This window comes from Rattus norvegicus, chromosome 11, assembly GCF_036323735.1.
Source record: "Rattus norvegicus strain BN/NHsdMcwi chromosome 11, GRCr8, whole genome shotgun sequence".
Classification (NCBI taxonomy): domain Eukaryota; kingdom Metazoa; phylum Chordata; class Mammalia; order Rodentia; family Muridae; genus Rattus; species Rattus norvegicus.
The window spans coordinates 37,550,196-37,566,100 of record NC_086029.1 but is presented as its reverse complement, the minus strand read 5'-3'; the positions used below and the strand labels follow the sequence as shown (position 1 = coordinate 37,566,100).

The 15,905-nt window shown below is 43.3% G+C and overlaps 1 protein-coding gene across 7 annotated transcripts in view; it reads left to right on the top strand.

Annotated features, from left to right (window-relative positions):
• The window catches only part of App (amyloid beta precursor protein), a 218,145-nt gene that overhangs the window by 158,251 nt on the left and 43,989 nt on the right, over positions 1-15,905 (top strand). For all 7 annotated transcript variants that reach the window (XM_006248011.5, XM_006248009.5, XM_006248008.5 and 4 more), the window contains 2 exons: positions 3,361-3,489; positions 4,841-4,940. In XM_006248011.5, the coding sequence (XP_006248073.1) occupies positions 3,361-3,489; positions 4,841-4,940 (229 nt within the window). The remainder of the gene's footprint in view (positions 1-3,360; positions 3,490-4,840; positions 4,941-15,905) is intronic.

Genomic DNA, 15,905 nt, shown 5'->3' with positions numbered 1-15,905 from the left:
TCTGTCTGAGAATGTTAAAATGTTAAAAGATGTCAGGTACAGCTCATAAGTTTGAAATAGCTTTTATTTCACTATATTGTTATTGTTTTATTAGAGACTGTTAAGGTTTTACTGATTTATTGATTTAATTTATAAACCAATCTCCATCAGTCTATTCAAGATTGGTACCTGTCCCTGAGTTTAAAGAACTAGGAACTCAGATAAGAACTCCCAGAACACAGTTACATCGTTGTCAAACTTATCTGTGGCTTGATAGAAATCTCGCGTGATAGATTCTAAGACATCGTGGCCAGGGTACAGAGCTATGGAAGCACACAGCTCTTTTGGGAACACTGAGTCTCCATGCCACCAGGACCAGAGTGTCCCTCACGTCACTTCAGCCCACGTGATCCTTCCCCATACCATTTTTGTGAAGAGAAAAACCGTCACTGTGCCCTAATCTGGGGTGAAGATTGGATGAGGTACCACCATACAAAGCAAGTCACCCCATCTAGATAAGTATGTAGCTCAGCCAATGTGCTGCTCATTCCGCATGCCAAGTAGTGTCTTCCACGGAGAATCAATGACTGTTGAAGCAGTGATTAGGAGATAATGGATAGCGCTGGGAAGAGTTGGAGGTGAGAACCAAGTACAGACAGGATCATCTTGAGTCCTCTTTGATGGACCAAGCATTAACATTAAATTGGTCAACTGATAAAACATTTAAACATTTAATCCTGAAATTCTTACCACCCCCCTGCACCCTCTCGCTCTTGCTCTCTATTCCTCTCACTCACTCTCTCGCTCTCTTGATTTCTCGCTCTCTGTCTCTCTGTGTCTGTCTTTCTGTGTCTGTCTCTGTTTCTCTTTCTCTCCATCTCTCTCTCTTTCTCTCCCTTACTCCCTCCCCACTTTCCAGCCTCTCTGAAAGCTGTTGTCTTCTGAATTGTGAAGATAGAAAAATTGAAGTTCTAATGTTTATTATGAATGTTAGCATTAGTACATGGTAAGAGGTATAAATATATGCAATTTATGCTGATGTGAAAGACAGGAAGCTAATCTGCAAAAAGCACATGTGTTTGCTGTAAGAAATGACCTTCCTCATTCTCTAAAAGGTACTTTGGCTTAATACAGAAGAATAAAGCCAGGCTGCAGCATCTGGTGCAGTTGCATTTTGGTGACAATTCTTTCAAGACAAAATACCTTAGAAAATCATTTTTAGGTGGCCTACCCCTGGGGGTAGATGAATTTAAAAAAATGATGAAAGAAATCCTTACATTAGAAATTGAAGGGTTTTTTTTTCTTCTTTGAACTCATAAAAGGAGAGGAAAAGTGCATTTTCTTCAAAATCATCTTGTCCTAGAGACAGAAATGGAACAGACAACTTAAAATGCATTAGGAGTCATCAGACAGATGCATCGTGAGAAACACAGTTAGGGTGACCCCTCTGTCTGACCTTGAAGATGTACGTAGCCTGAAGAAGGCAGCGTCAAGGTTGTATAATGCCCTGGTTGTACAGTGCTTCGGATAAAATGGCTCTCCGTGTTGGCGGTGGCCAGCCTTTAATTTCTGACTTGTAATGATTTCTTGTTAGTTATTATAAATCTCTCTCCCTGAGTGCGTGCTTTATAGGTTTAGCTTATCCGTTACCTGTCTTAGTCTTCCTGAACGATGACAGCAGATCTGTTTCGTCAATCCGGCTGCATGCTACTGTACAAAGGGGACTTGTGATGGCATGCTACCCATATTTAAAGCAAGGGTGTCACTTTGCCTTGGGGCTGTGGTGAAACATTTCATCTAGGAAGTAGACCAAGCAGTTTACTTGGATTGCGTGTGACTTTGTGTTCTAAGCACAGGAACATGGCCTGTAGCCAGCAGACTTCAAGTACAGGGCACCAATTCTAGGTTGGGCACCATGGATGGGAGCTCCAGAAGGGGTTCCTGATAGACAGGAAGTGAGACCTAATCTGGGCCTGTGGCTGTCAGGTGGAGGAGAGGGATGTAGCATAAATAATGGAGTGTACTGAATGCAACTACTGGGTTTGCACAGCACGTCATGGAGAACAGAGAAAGACCACCTAGAAATCCCAGGAGAAGGCCTCAAAGTTATACAAAATACACACACACACACACACACACACACACACACACACACACACACACACAGTGTATATTTTGGGGCTGTGCACAAAACATGGTAATGTCATACATACACACACACACATACATACACACACACATATATATATATATATAAAATGTTTTACATATAACACATATTTTATATATCACTATATATAACTTTGAGGCATTATATAATACATAATATATGTTATCTTTTATGATAATAATATACTATACCTTATAGTATGAGAAGAACACTGTAATCCACCCTCCTTTTTACCACATATATAAACTCAAATATGCAAATATGAACATATCACATACCTCACTCATATATACATATATGCATGCATATACATTTAACTTACCGCACATGGTTTCTGGTGATAAGTTGCATACCACCAACTGGTTTCCAAGGTGTCGAAGGCACATTATATAATGACTGCATTGTCTAAACATTCCCGAGTCTATTCCTGACATGTCTTCATGAAGGACGTATATCCCCGCATATCATCATCTGAAATCATAGGGCAGGATGCCAACGGTAGGAGAACTGCTAGAGACAAAGGAAACTTAAACCCTTTAGAAAATGTTCTCATGTAAAACAGAATAAAACGAAGGAGAGCCAGTTAGAATTAAAAGCACGAAAACAGAAGCACTTGAGAAGAAACTTAATTGTTGCTGGGAGTTTTCGCATCTGATTGCTTAAAAGGAGCTTAGTTAGATTTCAAAGTAAGATAACTATGGTTTAATGGCGGCCTTTGTTCTGGGGAAAGATGATGTTCCATTTATCTCATCAGGTATACCTTTCCATACAGTTCAGCAGTGGTTAAATTGTCTATTATTCTCTTATTTTGACTCTTGCACCACATGAAGGGATTATTTGTGAAGCATCAATTCTGGTCTTGGGACTGTGCACAAACATGGTAATGTAACCTCATGAACACTCCATGAATACTTCAGTGGGAAAATAGAAGGGTCTTACTGAAAGCTGGGAAATCCAACGTTTATTCTCCCTCTATAGCAGAAAGCAGCTGTTTAGAAAGAATATGCTGATTTAGGACAGTGTCAGAAATACTGAACATGCATATAATTTATAACGAGGAAGAACAGTCTGGGTACCCATTCATAAGGTACAGGGAGAAGTAGCCACAAGCTCCCTTGCAGGGCACACTTTATGGGGCCTCGGATTCGATGCTTATAGAAGTAATGTTTTGCACACACTTGAAACCCATGTTCTTACGGCTTTTCTCGCAGCCTCATCATGTGTTCAACATGCTGAAGAAGTACGTCCGTGCAGAGCAGAAGGACAGACAGCACACCCTAAAGCATTTTGAACATGTGCGCATGGTGGACCCCAAGAAAGCTGCTCAGATCCGGTCCCAGGTAAGCGCCGAGTGTGGGAACCTCCTGCAGCCGCAGTCCGGTTGTTGCATCTTCCACAACTTGGCAGGAGTTCTTTAATGGGTGAAGCTCTAAAAGCTAATCTTCACCAGGCTGAGTGGCGTGCAGTTGTACACTAGACTTAATATGCGGAGGCGGAAGGATTGATAGTTCAAGGCCAGCTGGGCTACACGACAGAGATGCTGTCTTAAATAGGTGAGGAACAGAGAGATGTCTCATCATTCAAGAGTGCTTGCTGTTCTTGCTGAGGACCTGAATTTAGTGCCCAGCCCCCACATTTCACCACCGCTTAAAATTCTAGGTCCAGGGGATCTGACACCATTTTCTGGCTTCCTCTGGTTCCTGAACAAATAATCTGAGTGCACACAAACACACATACACAGATACCTAAGAAGAAATAAGTGAGTCTTTTACCAAAGGAAGAGTGTTTCATTAATGTGTGCCTTGGCGTTTTCTAAGTCTCCCCAGCAGTGTGGAGTATAAAAACCTGAAGAGCAGCCGAAACTTTTAATGCTAGTCATTGATCTTCTAAAGTTAGCCGCCAGGACTGGGAAGTGACTCACAGAGGTCGGATGCCACTGGGCGTGATAACCCACCGGTAATGCCTAACACCGAGAAAGCTTAGACAGAATTTGTGAACACACTGACTAGCTAACGCAGTCATGTTAGTGATCTCTCGGTGCAAAGCAGTAGACTCTCAGTGTGAACCTCAAGCCTCCTCGCACACCCATCGGCGTCCACGTGTTCAGATAAACACACGCAAATATTCATACATGTATACATACATTCATAAAGAAACAAAAATAAAGAATAAAGCCGCCAAAATGGAGAAAAATAACTCAGTAAACAGAAAGGCATATACTGCCTCCCGAAATCTAAGATTTTAAATTTTCTCCAATGAAATACAACTAAAAGCATTTACCTTCTGTGCAAAATACCCAACCTTGAAATATTCCTGTGTATTAGAAAATTTGCAAAGATGTTTCTGTAGGAACTAGGGTATTTAGGACATTTCAGTGTTTGGAGTCTGGTGGCTGATATGGTCTTTGAAATCAACTGTTACAAGCATGCAGGCTACTGGTAAATAATGATAAATGGGAGAATAAAAAAGAGACAAACAAACGGGCCCTTTAGTGTTCTCTCTCTCTCTCTCTCTCTCTCTCTCTCTCTCTCTCTCTCTCTCTCTATGTGTGTGTGTGTGTGTGTGTCTGTGTGTGTGTGTCTGTGTGTGTGTGTGTGTGTGTGTGTGTGTGTGTGTGTGTGTGTTGGATGTGATATTTGTCACCGTTTCCTTAGCAGAGATTTTTCATCTAGAGCTATCATTTTCTAACAGGTTATGACACACCTCCGTGTGATCTACGAGCGCATGAACCAGTCTCTGTCCCTGCTCTACAACGTCCCTGCCGTGGCTGAGGAGATTCAAGATGAAGTTGGTAAGTGAGCTGTCCTTCCGATGTTCTTTGTGAGATGGGCTTTCTTCCAGGACAAAACAGGGCCGGGAATCTTCTCTCTCAGTCACCCATGCCCATGTGCCTACAAGTTGTAAAGAACATTTTTGTGGCACCCCACAATGGTTGTGGTTGCACATGTATGTGAGTGAGTCTAAAATCCTTTAGTACACATGGCAACCAGAGGAAGGAAGATGCTGATGTTGCGGTAAAAATAAAAAAAAATAAAAAAAAGTAGCGGAATCCGTTCCTGCAAGTTCTCACTCCGAGCGGATCCGAGCCTCGAGCTCCGGCTGTTTCTCTGCCAGCTGCTTTCAGCCCTTGGCGGGTTGTTACCGTGCCTGACACATACATCTTGTTCCTCGGGCCGCTCTAGCATGGCACAGCACCATGCTAGCCCCGGGTATTCCATAGTCTAGCACGCTTCCAGAACCGAGACAGGTTTTCTCTTTCCCTGCCCAGAACTTTGTTCACATCTCCTGTAGCTTGGTAAAACCGAAGCTCTAGAAACTTGTAGTTTAACAATTAGATTTATACGTTAAATTCTCGATCTACAATACACCCACAGAATAAATTCACTGCCAATTAATAAAGGTAGAAACCGCCCACCTAGACAAAATAAAAATGATCTAGACCACTGGGATTGGAATCATCCTCCTCCTCTGTCTCCATCTTCCTTCCCTTGCTCCTCTTCTCCCGCCTTCCTAGACTTTTCCCCGCCTACCCTTCCTTCCCATCCAATGATAGGCTTCGCCTTATCCTGGACCCGCGTTGCTGCATAATGACCCTACATACCAGGAAGAAATCAGGCAGGCCTCTGCTCTATCACACATTCCCGTGAGACTCAAGCCCTCTAACTAGAGCTTGCGTGGTGGCCAGCCAAGCCCCGCGACTGCTGTCTCTACCCTTAATGGTGCTAGGATTCCAGGGTCACGTGTTTGTGCACAGATGCTGCTGAGGACGGAAGCCTGGCTCCTCTTGTTTACCCGGCAAGCACTCTCGCCCACTGTGCCCTCTCTCTAGCCCCAGGTTGCCTCTTACAGTGAAGCTCCCTTTGCTGCTGCTTCCGCTCTTAACTTTCAATGCTTGCAAGACTGAAAAGTGTAACCTGGAATAGAGATCTCATAGCAGTGAATCAGTTGTTACTGAATCCCATGTGGACGGGGATATTCTAATTTATCCAATCTTGTAGCTTTCCTACTTTATATCTAAGAACGGTAGTTTTAGTTTACCCTGTGTATCAGGAGCTCAATTTCCCATTTGTTTCTCACTTCGTTACATTTCTTGTGACTGCACGTTCCAGTTATGCTTAGAAGACAGAGATCAGTAATGAGTCCTCTAAATAAGAAGCCAAGAATTGGACATAGTAATGCATGCCTGTAATCTTGGCACATGGGAGGCTGAAACTGGGGAATTGCTTCAAGTGCAAGGCCAGCTGGTACAACATAGTGAGTTCAAGGCCAGACTAATCTCAAGAAAAAGATAACATATATATATGAAAAAATTCTCCACAACGGACAAAAATTCAAAACATAACTCAGAATCTTACTCAACTGAAGTTAAAATTTTTAGATGTGTGTATTAAATCAGTGTCCTTTGGGGTTAGCTTAACCCTCTTGTCCTGTGTTGTCCCACACGCGACTTCTTGCCAGCAAGAAACACGCGGGTACATAGAAATCCTTACTGTGACCAAACTTTATTATAATCTTAAAGAGGAAGCCTCACCGCGCCAACATGGCGCGCTTATGTACACCCTAGCCCGGCGCATCCACACCTGATTGGTCACTTACCCATGATCTCATAAGACACGGCCCGGAGTGGGCAAAGACCTGGCACGAAGGCACTCTTGCACATGCGCACAGTTAACTTCCTGAAAGGGAGTCGGCTGGCGCGGCGAAGGCTGGCGCCATCTTGTAATGGCGGAGGCTATCCTGGCCTTCCACATGGGGCGCAGTGGAAGCCAGCGCCATCTAGCGGTGGCGAATGTTATAGCGGCCCTCTACACTGTGTGACTTAATCAAGGAAGCATTAACAATATCAAACATTAGAATGAGAAGCCATTATAAAGGGCCTGGCAGGGACTGTACTTAAACCCACTAATTACAGTTGGCACTTTCTGATTTCTAATTTGCCCTTAATAGAGCTTCTCATTTGGCATTAATACTCCCCTAAACATTAGCCACAAGTGACTGGGACAGATGGTGACTCCAATCCCTCAGTGCAAAATGCCCAAGAATGGGACCACCCGGCAAAGTTAACATCTCAGTGACAGAGAGATAGATACCTAGAATCACACTTGCTTTCTTGTTCTTTCATTCAGTAAAGTAAGGAACCACCATGAGGGCAGGTCAGGAACAATTATGTAAAAGCTAGGACTGGAGAGATGGATCAGTGGGTCAAGTGCTTGCTGGATGTGTGGAAGATTAAGATCCCTAGCACCAACATTCAAAAAACAAAGTTAGTGATGATGAGACATGTACCCGTAACCATACTGTGGGGACAAAAGCAAGGGGATCCCAGGGGCTCGCTGGCCAGCGCAAGTGCACCTATGTCTTTCCATAAGGAGGAGAAGCCATAGAAGAAGGCATTCTGACAACAACTTTTCAGCCTACCACTCATGCATGCATGCGCATGTGCCTGTGTGCGTTGCACGCTCACACATGCGCCATTCTAAATATATTGGACACCACATACTTAAAATCTTTCTAAGATCTTTCATTTGGAATTCTAGATGCTTCCATTTTAAGATTGTTGTTTACCTTAGGGAAAACCACTTGCTGTAGTAAACACATTATAGTCTGCCCATTACAGGCCTGTGTGCCCTTTAAGCTCCTGATGCAAAAGGCTAATGCAAGGTCTTCGGGGAGGATGGGCTTCCTTGGTTGTCCCTAGTAGGCTTCCTGGAGAACTATTACCCAAATGGACAAGTGAATAATCAGCAAAACCCTCAATCAAATCGGATGCAGACAAACCCCAAATTGGCCCTGGATTTACAAAATCCTGTTTATATAAGTCTCTTTACTTTCGTTCATTCTTAAAGTATTCCGTAATAAAAGTGTGATTTGGTTTTTGTTGTTGTTGTTGTCTGATGCAAAGAATAGCCTCATAGAATTCTTCCGATTCGCACCTTCCAGTGTACACAGTAGTCTGTGATTCCATTCACCCACTTTTTCCTTGAGTTCTCAGACTTTAGGTTTGGATCAGTTCGGTGCAGGCAAGGAGAAAGCTAAACTTCAGACCAGTTGGCAGAAGGGCAAGATGGGAAACATAAAGATGTTTATGTCTTTTGCGTGAATGTTGGCGCCTTTGCGTACCTTAACCAGGATACACTTAACGCAGTCCCCAGCTTGGATAGAATGCAGCTTTGTACTGCAAACACTGGTGGTTGCTTTTTGAGTAAAGGGTTTTAGACTGAGGAACTGCCAGGATCTGTGTTTCTTTAGTGACACAAGTGTATCTCTCTCAGTAAATTATGCTCCCAACCTTAAATCTCTAGCATGGAGATTTAAATCTTATAATGAGTGAGAAAGGGGCCTTTGCTACAAAGAGGTTATGCTGCGTGGGTAGAGGTGGAAACTATAATCAAGCCTGTAAGGAAGAATAAATAGCAAACAAACCATAATCACTAGAGCACAGGAATTAGGTTGCCAGAGAACCCTGGCCTTGATCATGTTACCCCATTGTGCTTATCCGATGCAGCCCATCTGTTGATGCTCCAGCTAGCCCTAGTAAATCCCAAATCTGTAGTTCTAGTAACCACACACATCTGGCCTTCCATCATCCAGCGTCTTGTCTGCCTTAGAGACTCTGGACCAGTCCTTCTCATCCTTCCAAATGCTGTGACCCTGTAATGCATGTGCTCCTTATGTGGTGGTGACCTCAACCATAAAATGATTTCGTTCATAACTGCAATGTAGTGTTATAAATTATAATGTAAATGTCTGATATTCAGGATATCTGATATGCAACCACCAACGGGGTCACAACCCATAGGTTGAGAACCAGCTGCTATAGACTCTGGAGCCACACGGTTGACTTTGCCCCACTTCCATGGGCTTACTCCACTTCTGGCTGGATATCTGCACCTATACCTCACATTGGCCCTCTCACCCAAATTCTCCCTCTTCTGGATGGCCTGAGCAGCACAGGTCTCTGTTCTTGGAAAGTCAGGTCTCTCAGGATCCAAGTGAGGCCTCAGCACTTCTGTAAAGTCTTAACTGATTAACGAAGAGGGCAGAGCAGGAAGCAGTGGTACAGTGAGTTGATCCTCATCTGCCTATGATATCAGCGGTCTGGGTATCTTATGAAAGTTCACCTTCGAGTACTGGCCCATTGCATATAGAAGGAGCAGGAAGTCTAGGAATGGACCCACACTCCTGGTCTAGGAGGTAGACCCACAGTCATTCTACATCCCTTCAAAGAGCTGCTCCCTTGGACATTGGGGGTGTCCACTTTCAGCAAGGCTTTCTTGTATTTTACACAAAGGCAGCATATGAGCTAATATCAGCGGTGAAGAGTTCTGTGGCAGTATCCCCAGCTGATAATTGAAGAAACTGAATCCTAGAGAGGCCACTTAGAATAGTGAAGGGGTAAAACTGGAACTGAAGCTAGGGTCTGCCTAAATCCCACATCTGTCTTCTCTCTGCCTTCCATTGTCTCGCACAGTGAGTTTTCTTCTGTTTAACCGTAGTGTCTACACGTAGGGTTTAAACCTGGGAGACCATACTCTAGCTTGTGTTAAATTGCTTGTTTCTACCACAGCAGTGTCAGATCCTGTGAGCTTTACTGCCCTCCATGGTCTTTGACTCCAGATCTAGCAGAGAGCATGGTGTGCTTATAGGTTTCCATTACTGTTGTCTAAGAATGAACCAAATCATTCAAGGTAGATGCCCCTTAAATTATGATATGATCTGTCTCTTGATAATCCTAAAACCTCTATGCTAAGCTCCTTCCTTGACCCCTCCCATAACCATTGCACTAAATACCTCCCTTTCTTCTTTGACAATGTTCCCTAAATCTGTTGTGGTTGATCTAGCCAACAGAATGATGTCATTGGCAGGGTTGGCAAAGTAAAGAATAAGGCAGACTTCCCAGAGCCCTTATCAACACTGCAGGAGGTGGTTCTGTGTCATAGCCTTGACAGTGTGTCCTGTGGTCATCTCCACAGTTTACACAGTCATGTGATTGATTGGCTGGTCAACCATGCATCTGATTTGACTCTGCTAAGCATATTCCAAACTGCGATTAGTTCTTTTTACAAAAGGCTGACCTTTTATTATCTTACGATTTTTAATTCCGCTTAAATTATTACAGATTCCAAAGCATACATACTATTCAATATTTTCCTTTAAAAAATGTTTTGCATATAAATTTCAAATCTTTCTTGTTGAGAGAGGTATAAGAAATGTCGACAGTGGTGAGCCGTTTCCTAATTTCTTCTAAATATTGTTCAGGAATTTGGTGTTTGATTCAGTGTTGATTGAGTTCTTGTTCTAACAAAATGTAGCTGCCCAGAGCTCCTGTCCATTTAACCTTCAGAGGGGTAGAAACCCTTCAGTCTCCACTGCTCTTCAACTCAATCTTGATTTTGCCAACTCGCCATTCTGAACAATTAGATGTTTTTGTGCCTTGCAATTCCCCTTAAGTCTGTGCTAATGGTTCTCTTCTACTCCTTGTGCTGGTGCTAAGGGATTTTATTATTGTCCCTCAAGGTTCTTGTAGCTGTCTCAAGGTTGTAAAGCCATAGTAGCATTCTATTCTGAGATGTTTGTCACACACAATGCTATAATGACCAATTTATGAGTTGAGCAGAAGGAAGGAAGGAGGAAGGCAGCTCTAATTGTTTTATACCTGTCTCTTTTTTTCCTTTAGCACTTAAATTAATAAAGAAAAAAGTGAAATGCTATACACCAGAAAGATCTGTGACTGAGCAAATCCGTGGTTAATGGGGTTGGCATTGAATGATGTGCCAAGGAGACAAGAGAGCCACTTTCATGAAAGAATGCTTGCTGCTGTTACAACTTTGCTTTTCATTACAATTTTACTATGGCCTCTTGATAAAAATTTTCTGCCTCCGGGGGGGGGGGGGAGGCATGTTTCTTTCAGAGACAGTGTCTGTGTTATCTGTGCCTATGTGGGGGCTGCTTACAAACCCAAATTGGGTTTAAAGTGGAATATTTACAACTCTCCTCAGCCTGACAAAATGGAATAGTTGGTACTGCTTGGGAACTATTTACAAACCCATGGGTACTCATCAGTCAAGAAAGAGCATGAGTGAGAGAGGGGCTGACACCCAACCTGACTGCCTAGCGGGGTGGGGAGCTGGATGGGAGCGAGGCAACTAGAGAGACAGAGGCGCTCTTTAATTTGTTCTGTTCTCACCTGACTTGTTAATAAGAGGGACTGCTGCTTGCGTGTAGACTTGACAACCGAATCAGGCATTTGAAGATGACATGTGTTCATATCGTAGACAGACAGGAGGACCTTCCTTTGTTGGCTTTATTGTTGTCTCAAAGCCAATCTGCTGTTCCCCAGCATGATTAACTGAATGTTTGCCTTGCTTTTAGCTGCCTGTATTTAAATGGGTATCTTTGACTCCCTCTGAGAAAGACAGGGTTGTTGTTGTTGTTGTTGTTCTTGTTGTTGTTGTTGTTGTTGTCATTTTGTTTCTTCTAAATAAAGCCACTGATTCCAGGAAAGAAAATGAAATGTCTGGTCTAGTGCAGAAATCCACGCATGAGGACTGTAGCCTTCGAGTAGAAAGGGACAAGCTAAGATGGCATGGCCAGTTTTCTGACAGAGTGAGTCTGTGTTGAAATGTCCCCAGACAGAGAGGTCGGGGAATGAGCCTCCTCGGGTTCCAGCTGCTCTTTGCAAAGAGGGTAAGAGGCCTTTAACAGGAACTCACCCAAACTGCCAAATGCTGTTCTGTATATACGTTCTCGGGGGTCATATGGTACCGAGGCACCTAGTGGGGCACACATGTACACGCATGTGAGGCACAGATGTGGAGGCTAGCAGCTGACATTGACCAACATTTCTCCTCCATTTTAAGCTACTTACTGTTCCTCAGTCCCTGAGAGCTGGCATTACAGGTGGGCTACTCTAGCCATCCGGTTTTATCTCCCCAGACTCCCGTTATGACTGTTTTAATAAGGATTAATTAAACAACAGGACACTACAGCAGTGTGCACCATGAGAGGATTCTAACATAGGCCCATTGGACAACGTGAATATCTAAAATTAGCAGAATTCACGTTTTTGTCTTTTATTTGGTGTCTCAGTAAAATCCCAAAGGTTCTGTGGTCCTTTGGTCAGGATGTGCTGGCTCTGCTCTGTCAGTAGCTTCTGTCTTTTTTCGTGCAGTCACTCTGTCATAAGGGGCATCTCAACCAGGGAGGTAGGTATTGCCTGAGGCAGCATCTCCCAAGCCAAGCAGCTGGTTCTCACGATGGGAGTTATTTTCCCAACTTACCACCTCTTATGTATGGTGCTGTAATTTGAAACAAAACCAAAAAAGAAGCCTTAGCAAAAAATGAGTGGTGTATGAAATCAGACCACGGTGGTGGCGACAAGACGGTTTCCTGGCATGAAGCACTGCAACAGATGTGTCCTGATTTTTTTTTTCCTATAGTCATGGGAGCAACCAATGATTTTGGACAGTAACAAGGGCTGGCTACTTCGTTTTTCACAAGCAGCTGCCTTCAAGGTTCTTTTATAAAAGGAAAAACTCAATCGTGATATTTGCCACCCAGAATATGGAAATGAAAGCAAATTAATTTTGAAGTCTGCTTCCACAAGGATTAACTGGGGATGAGATGAGTTTGTTTGCATGTGAGTCACAGTTGGGAAGGAATGTTAATTTGCCTCTTGCTGTTGCGCTCAGAAACAAATTCTGCAATGTATTTACTGAGGAAGACTCACTATTCTTTCTTTATTAATAGCCCTTGTGTATGTAGTGTGTCTTCCTCTGTCACTGTTAGGTAGAAAATCAGAAACGGGGAGGACGGGTCAACAGGGCTGGAGAGATGGCTCAGCACATAATGCCCTTAGAGAGGACCCAAGATATATTCCCAGCACCCATGTAGGACTGCATACCACTCCCTGTAACTCCAGCCCTAGGGAATCTAATGCCCTCTTCTGGCCATCACAGGCATGTGCACACGAGAGCACATGTGAACACACACGCACACACACACATACACACACACACACACACACAAATGACTTAACATTCGTAATTCATGGGTCAACCTATTAACCTAGTCTACTATGAGACCTGTCCAAAGAAATACTATTTTGACATGTGTCGAAACGTTATTCATGCAGGGTATCTTAGAAGACACCTATAATCTTATCACTTGGGAGATTGAAACAGGAGGCTCTTGAGTTCATGGCCAGCCTGACAATACCAGGAATTCCTATCTCAAAGAGAAAAGGAAGTAAAAACAAACAAACAAATAAATAAACAGTATTTGCAATGTCTTTTAGACTTGGGGAACAAACTAGGTTATCAGAGGGTAGAGAGTCTAGTTCATTTCAACCACTGCTGACAGACAGTGTGTAGTTCAAAGACAAAGAAATTTACTTGCCATTTAATGCATTTAATTCTTTGTTGCTGGCTTGCATGTGTTCATAAAAATATTAGCCACATTTTGTGCTTGAAAAAGCACCTGACCTCAGTGAAATTACCTTACCTCAGCCTTTGCTTTCGGTCTGTGTAGCATTTAGATGAGCCTTCCCATCCGGAGACAAAGTTGTGTCCCTAAGTCTGCAGCTTCCCCTATAACATGGAACTCTGTGCAGCTGCTTAAGTAGGCCAGCTGTGAAACCAGAGACACGCTTGGCCTAAACAAGGGAAGCAGGCTGGGTAAAATTCCAATCGCTACAAGCACTAGCCTGAGCTCTTCTGGCATTGGCACAGCAGTTACGTGCCGTCTCTCTGAGGTTGTAATAGTAAGAGAAGCTTTCCAGGTTCATGGGCTCCGCTTGCAGCCTTGCCAAATCAGGAAGGAACTTCCGGGCATGTGGCCCATACATATACAGCCACCAGATAAGACGGATGAAGCAAAGAAGTGCAGACCGACAGGAGCCGGATGTAGATCGCTCCTGAGAGGCACAGCCAGAATACAGCAAATACAGAGGCGAATGCCAGCAGCAAACCACTGAACTGAGAATAGGACCCCCGTTGAAGGAATCAGAGAAAGAACTGGAAGAGCTTGAAGGGGCTCGAGACCCCATATGTACAACAATGTCAAGCAACCAGAGCTTCCAGGGACTAAGCCACTACCTAAAGACTATTCATGGACTGACCCTGGACTCTGACCTCATAGGTAGCAATGAATAGCCTAGTAAGAGCACCAGTGGAAGGGGAAGCCCTGGGTCCTGCTAAGACTGAACCCCCAGTGAACAAGATTGTTGTGGGGAGGGTGGTAATGGGGGGAGGGTGGGGAGGGGAACACCCATAAAGAAGGGGAGGGGGAGGTGGAGGGGTTAGGGGATGTTGGCCCGGAAACCGGGAAGGGGAATAATAATCGAAATGTAAATAAGAAATACTCAAGTTAATAAAGATAAAAAAAAGAGTATGAAAGAGAGCTTAGCATGTTGATGTTATCATACTTATCAACATCCTGTAGTAGTGAAAGGCAAACCAGATTTCACATTCTGAAACATGTGGGTTTGGAGGCCTCTTCTTTGGTTGGTTGTTTTGCTTTGTTTTTTTTTAATGTGTTTGACTGTTGACCTCTCTCTCTCTCTCTCTCTCTCTCTCTCTCTCTTTCTCTCTCTCTCTCTCTCTCTCTGTGTGTGTGTGTGTGTGTGTGTGTGTGTGTGTGTGTGTGTGTATCACGTGCATGCCTGGTGCCTGCAGAGGCCAGAAGAATGCCCGATTCTTTTGGAACTAGGGTTATGGAGGGTTGTGACCTGGGACGTAGATGCTGGGAGCTAACTCAGGACCTCTTTCAAGATCAAGTACTCAGGACCACGAAAGCGTCTGTCAGACCCCTATAGACTTCTTTTTGTGAGAGTTTATTTGAAATTCAAAATTAATTGTTAGTTTAATTGCTATTTTCATTTTACAATTATTGAATCTTAGAATTAAATTGAGTCTTCTCAGATGATAGCCAATATCTTCTCTGCAAAGGAAAGTTGCTCCACATACTCTCTGGTCCTGTGATAGAAGAGAAGGATCCTGTGGCATGAAAATGAATCATTGTGTCATCTTTCTTTGTTGTAATAAAACTTTCCTAAGAACTCCAGCCAAATGAAATGCTTATTGCTAGCCAATGCCAAAGATACCAATAAACAGCTTTCCAACTTTTTTTTTTGTGGAGTGTAGTAGTTGCTAGTAGTTTTAAGTGTAGTTTTCTAATGGTAAATATCTGTGGCCCAATATGAAGAAAATTTAGTGTTGCCATTGAGGTGTCATTAAGTGAATGGCAGTGTTCACTCATTAGTCTTCATTATTTGAAAAAAGTCTTTGAAGATTTAAGCATATAAGTTTTACACACACACACACACACACACACACACACACACACACACACGCGCGCGCGCGCATAAACACATTATTATATTTTATACGACTTACAAAAAATAAGACATGCAGGGCTGGGTGTCTTACTTACTTAGGAGAGTGCCTCATATAGCCTGTGCGAAGCCTAGGGTTCAGCCTCCAACATTGCACAAAACCTGGTGTGATGGTGTAGGACCTGTAATCTCAGTACATAGGTAATGAAGGCAGAGGGACCACAAGTCTAAGAGCATGGCTCTATAGTACAGCTAGGCAGAGACTGCATGAAACACTGTCTTTAAAAAATGTTTACTAATGTGCATAGCTTGCTCTCCTTTGGCCATTGTAACAAGAAGATCCAAGAATTAATCAAGGGCATACAGCATCAGTAAATTACTTACTGAATACCTACGATATTCCAGATCTGTTAAAAGAGCAGG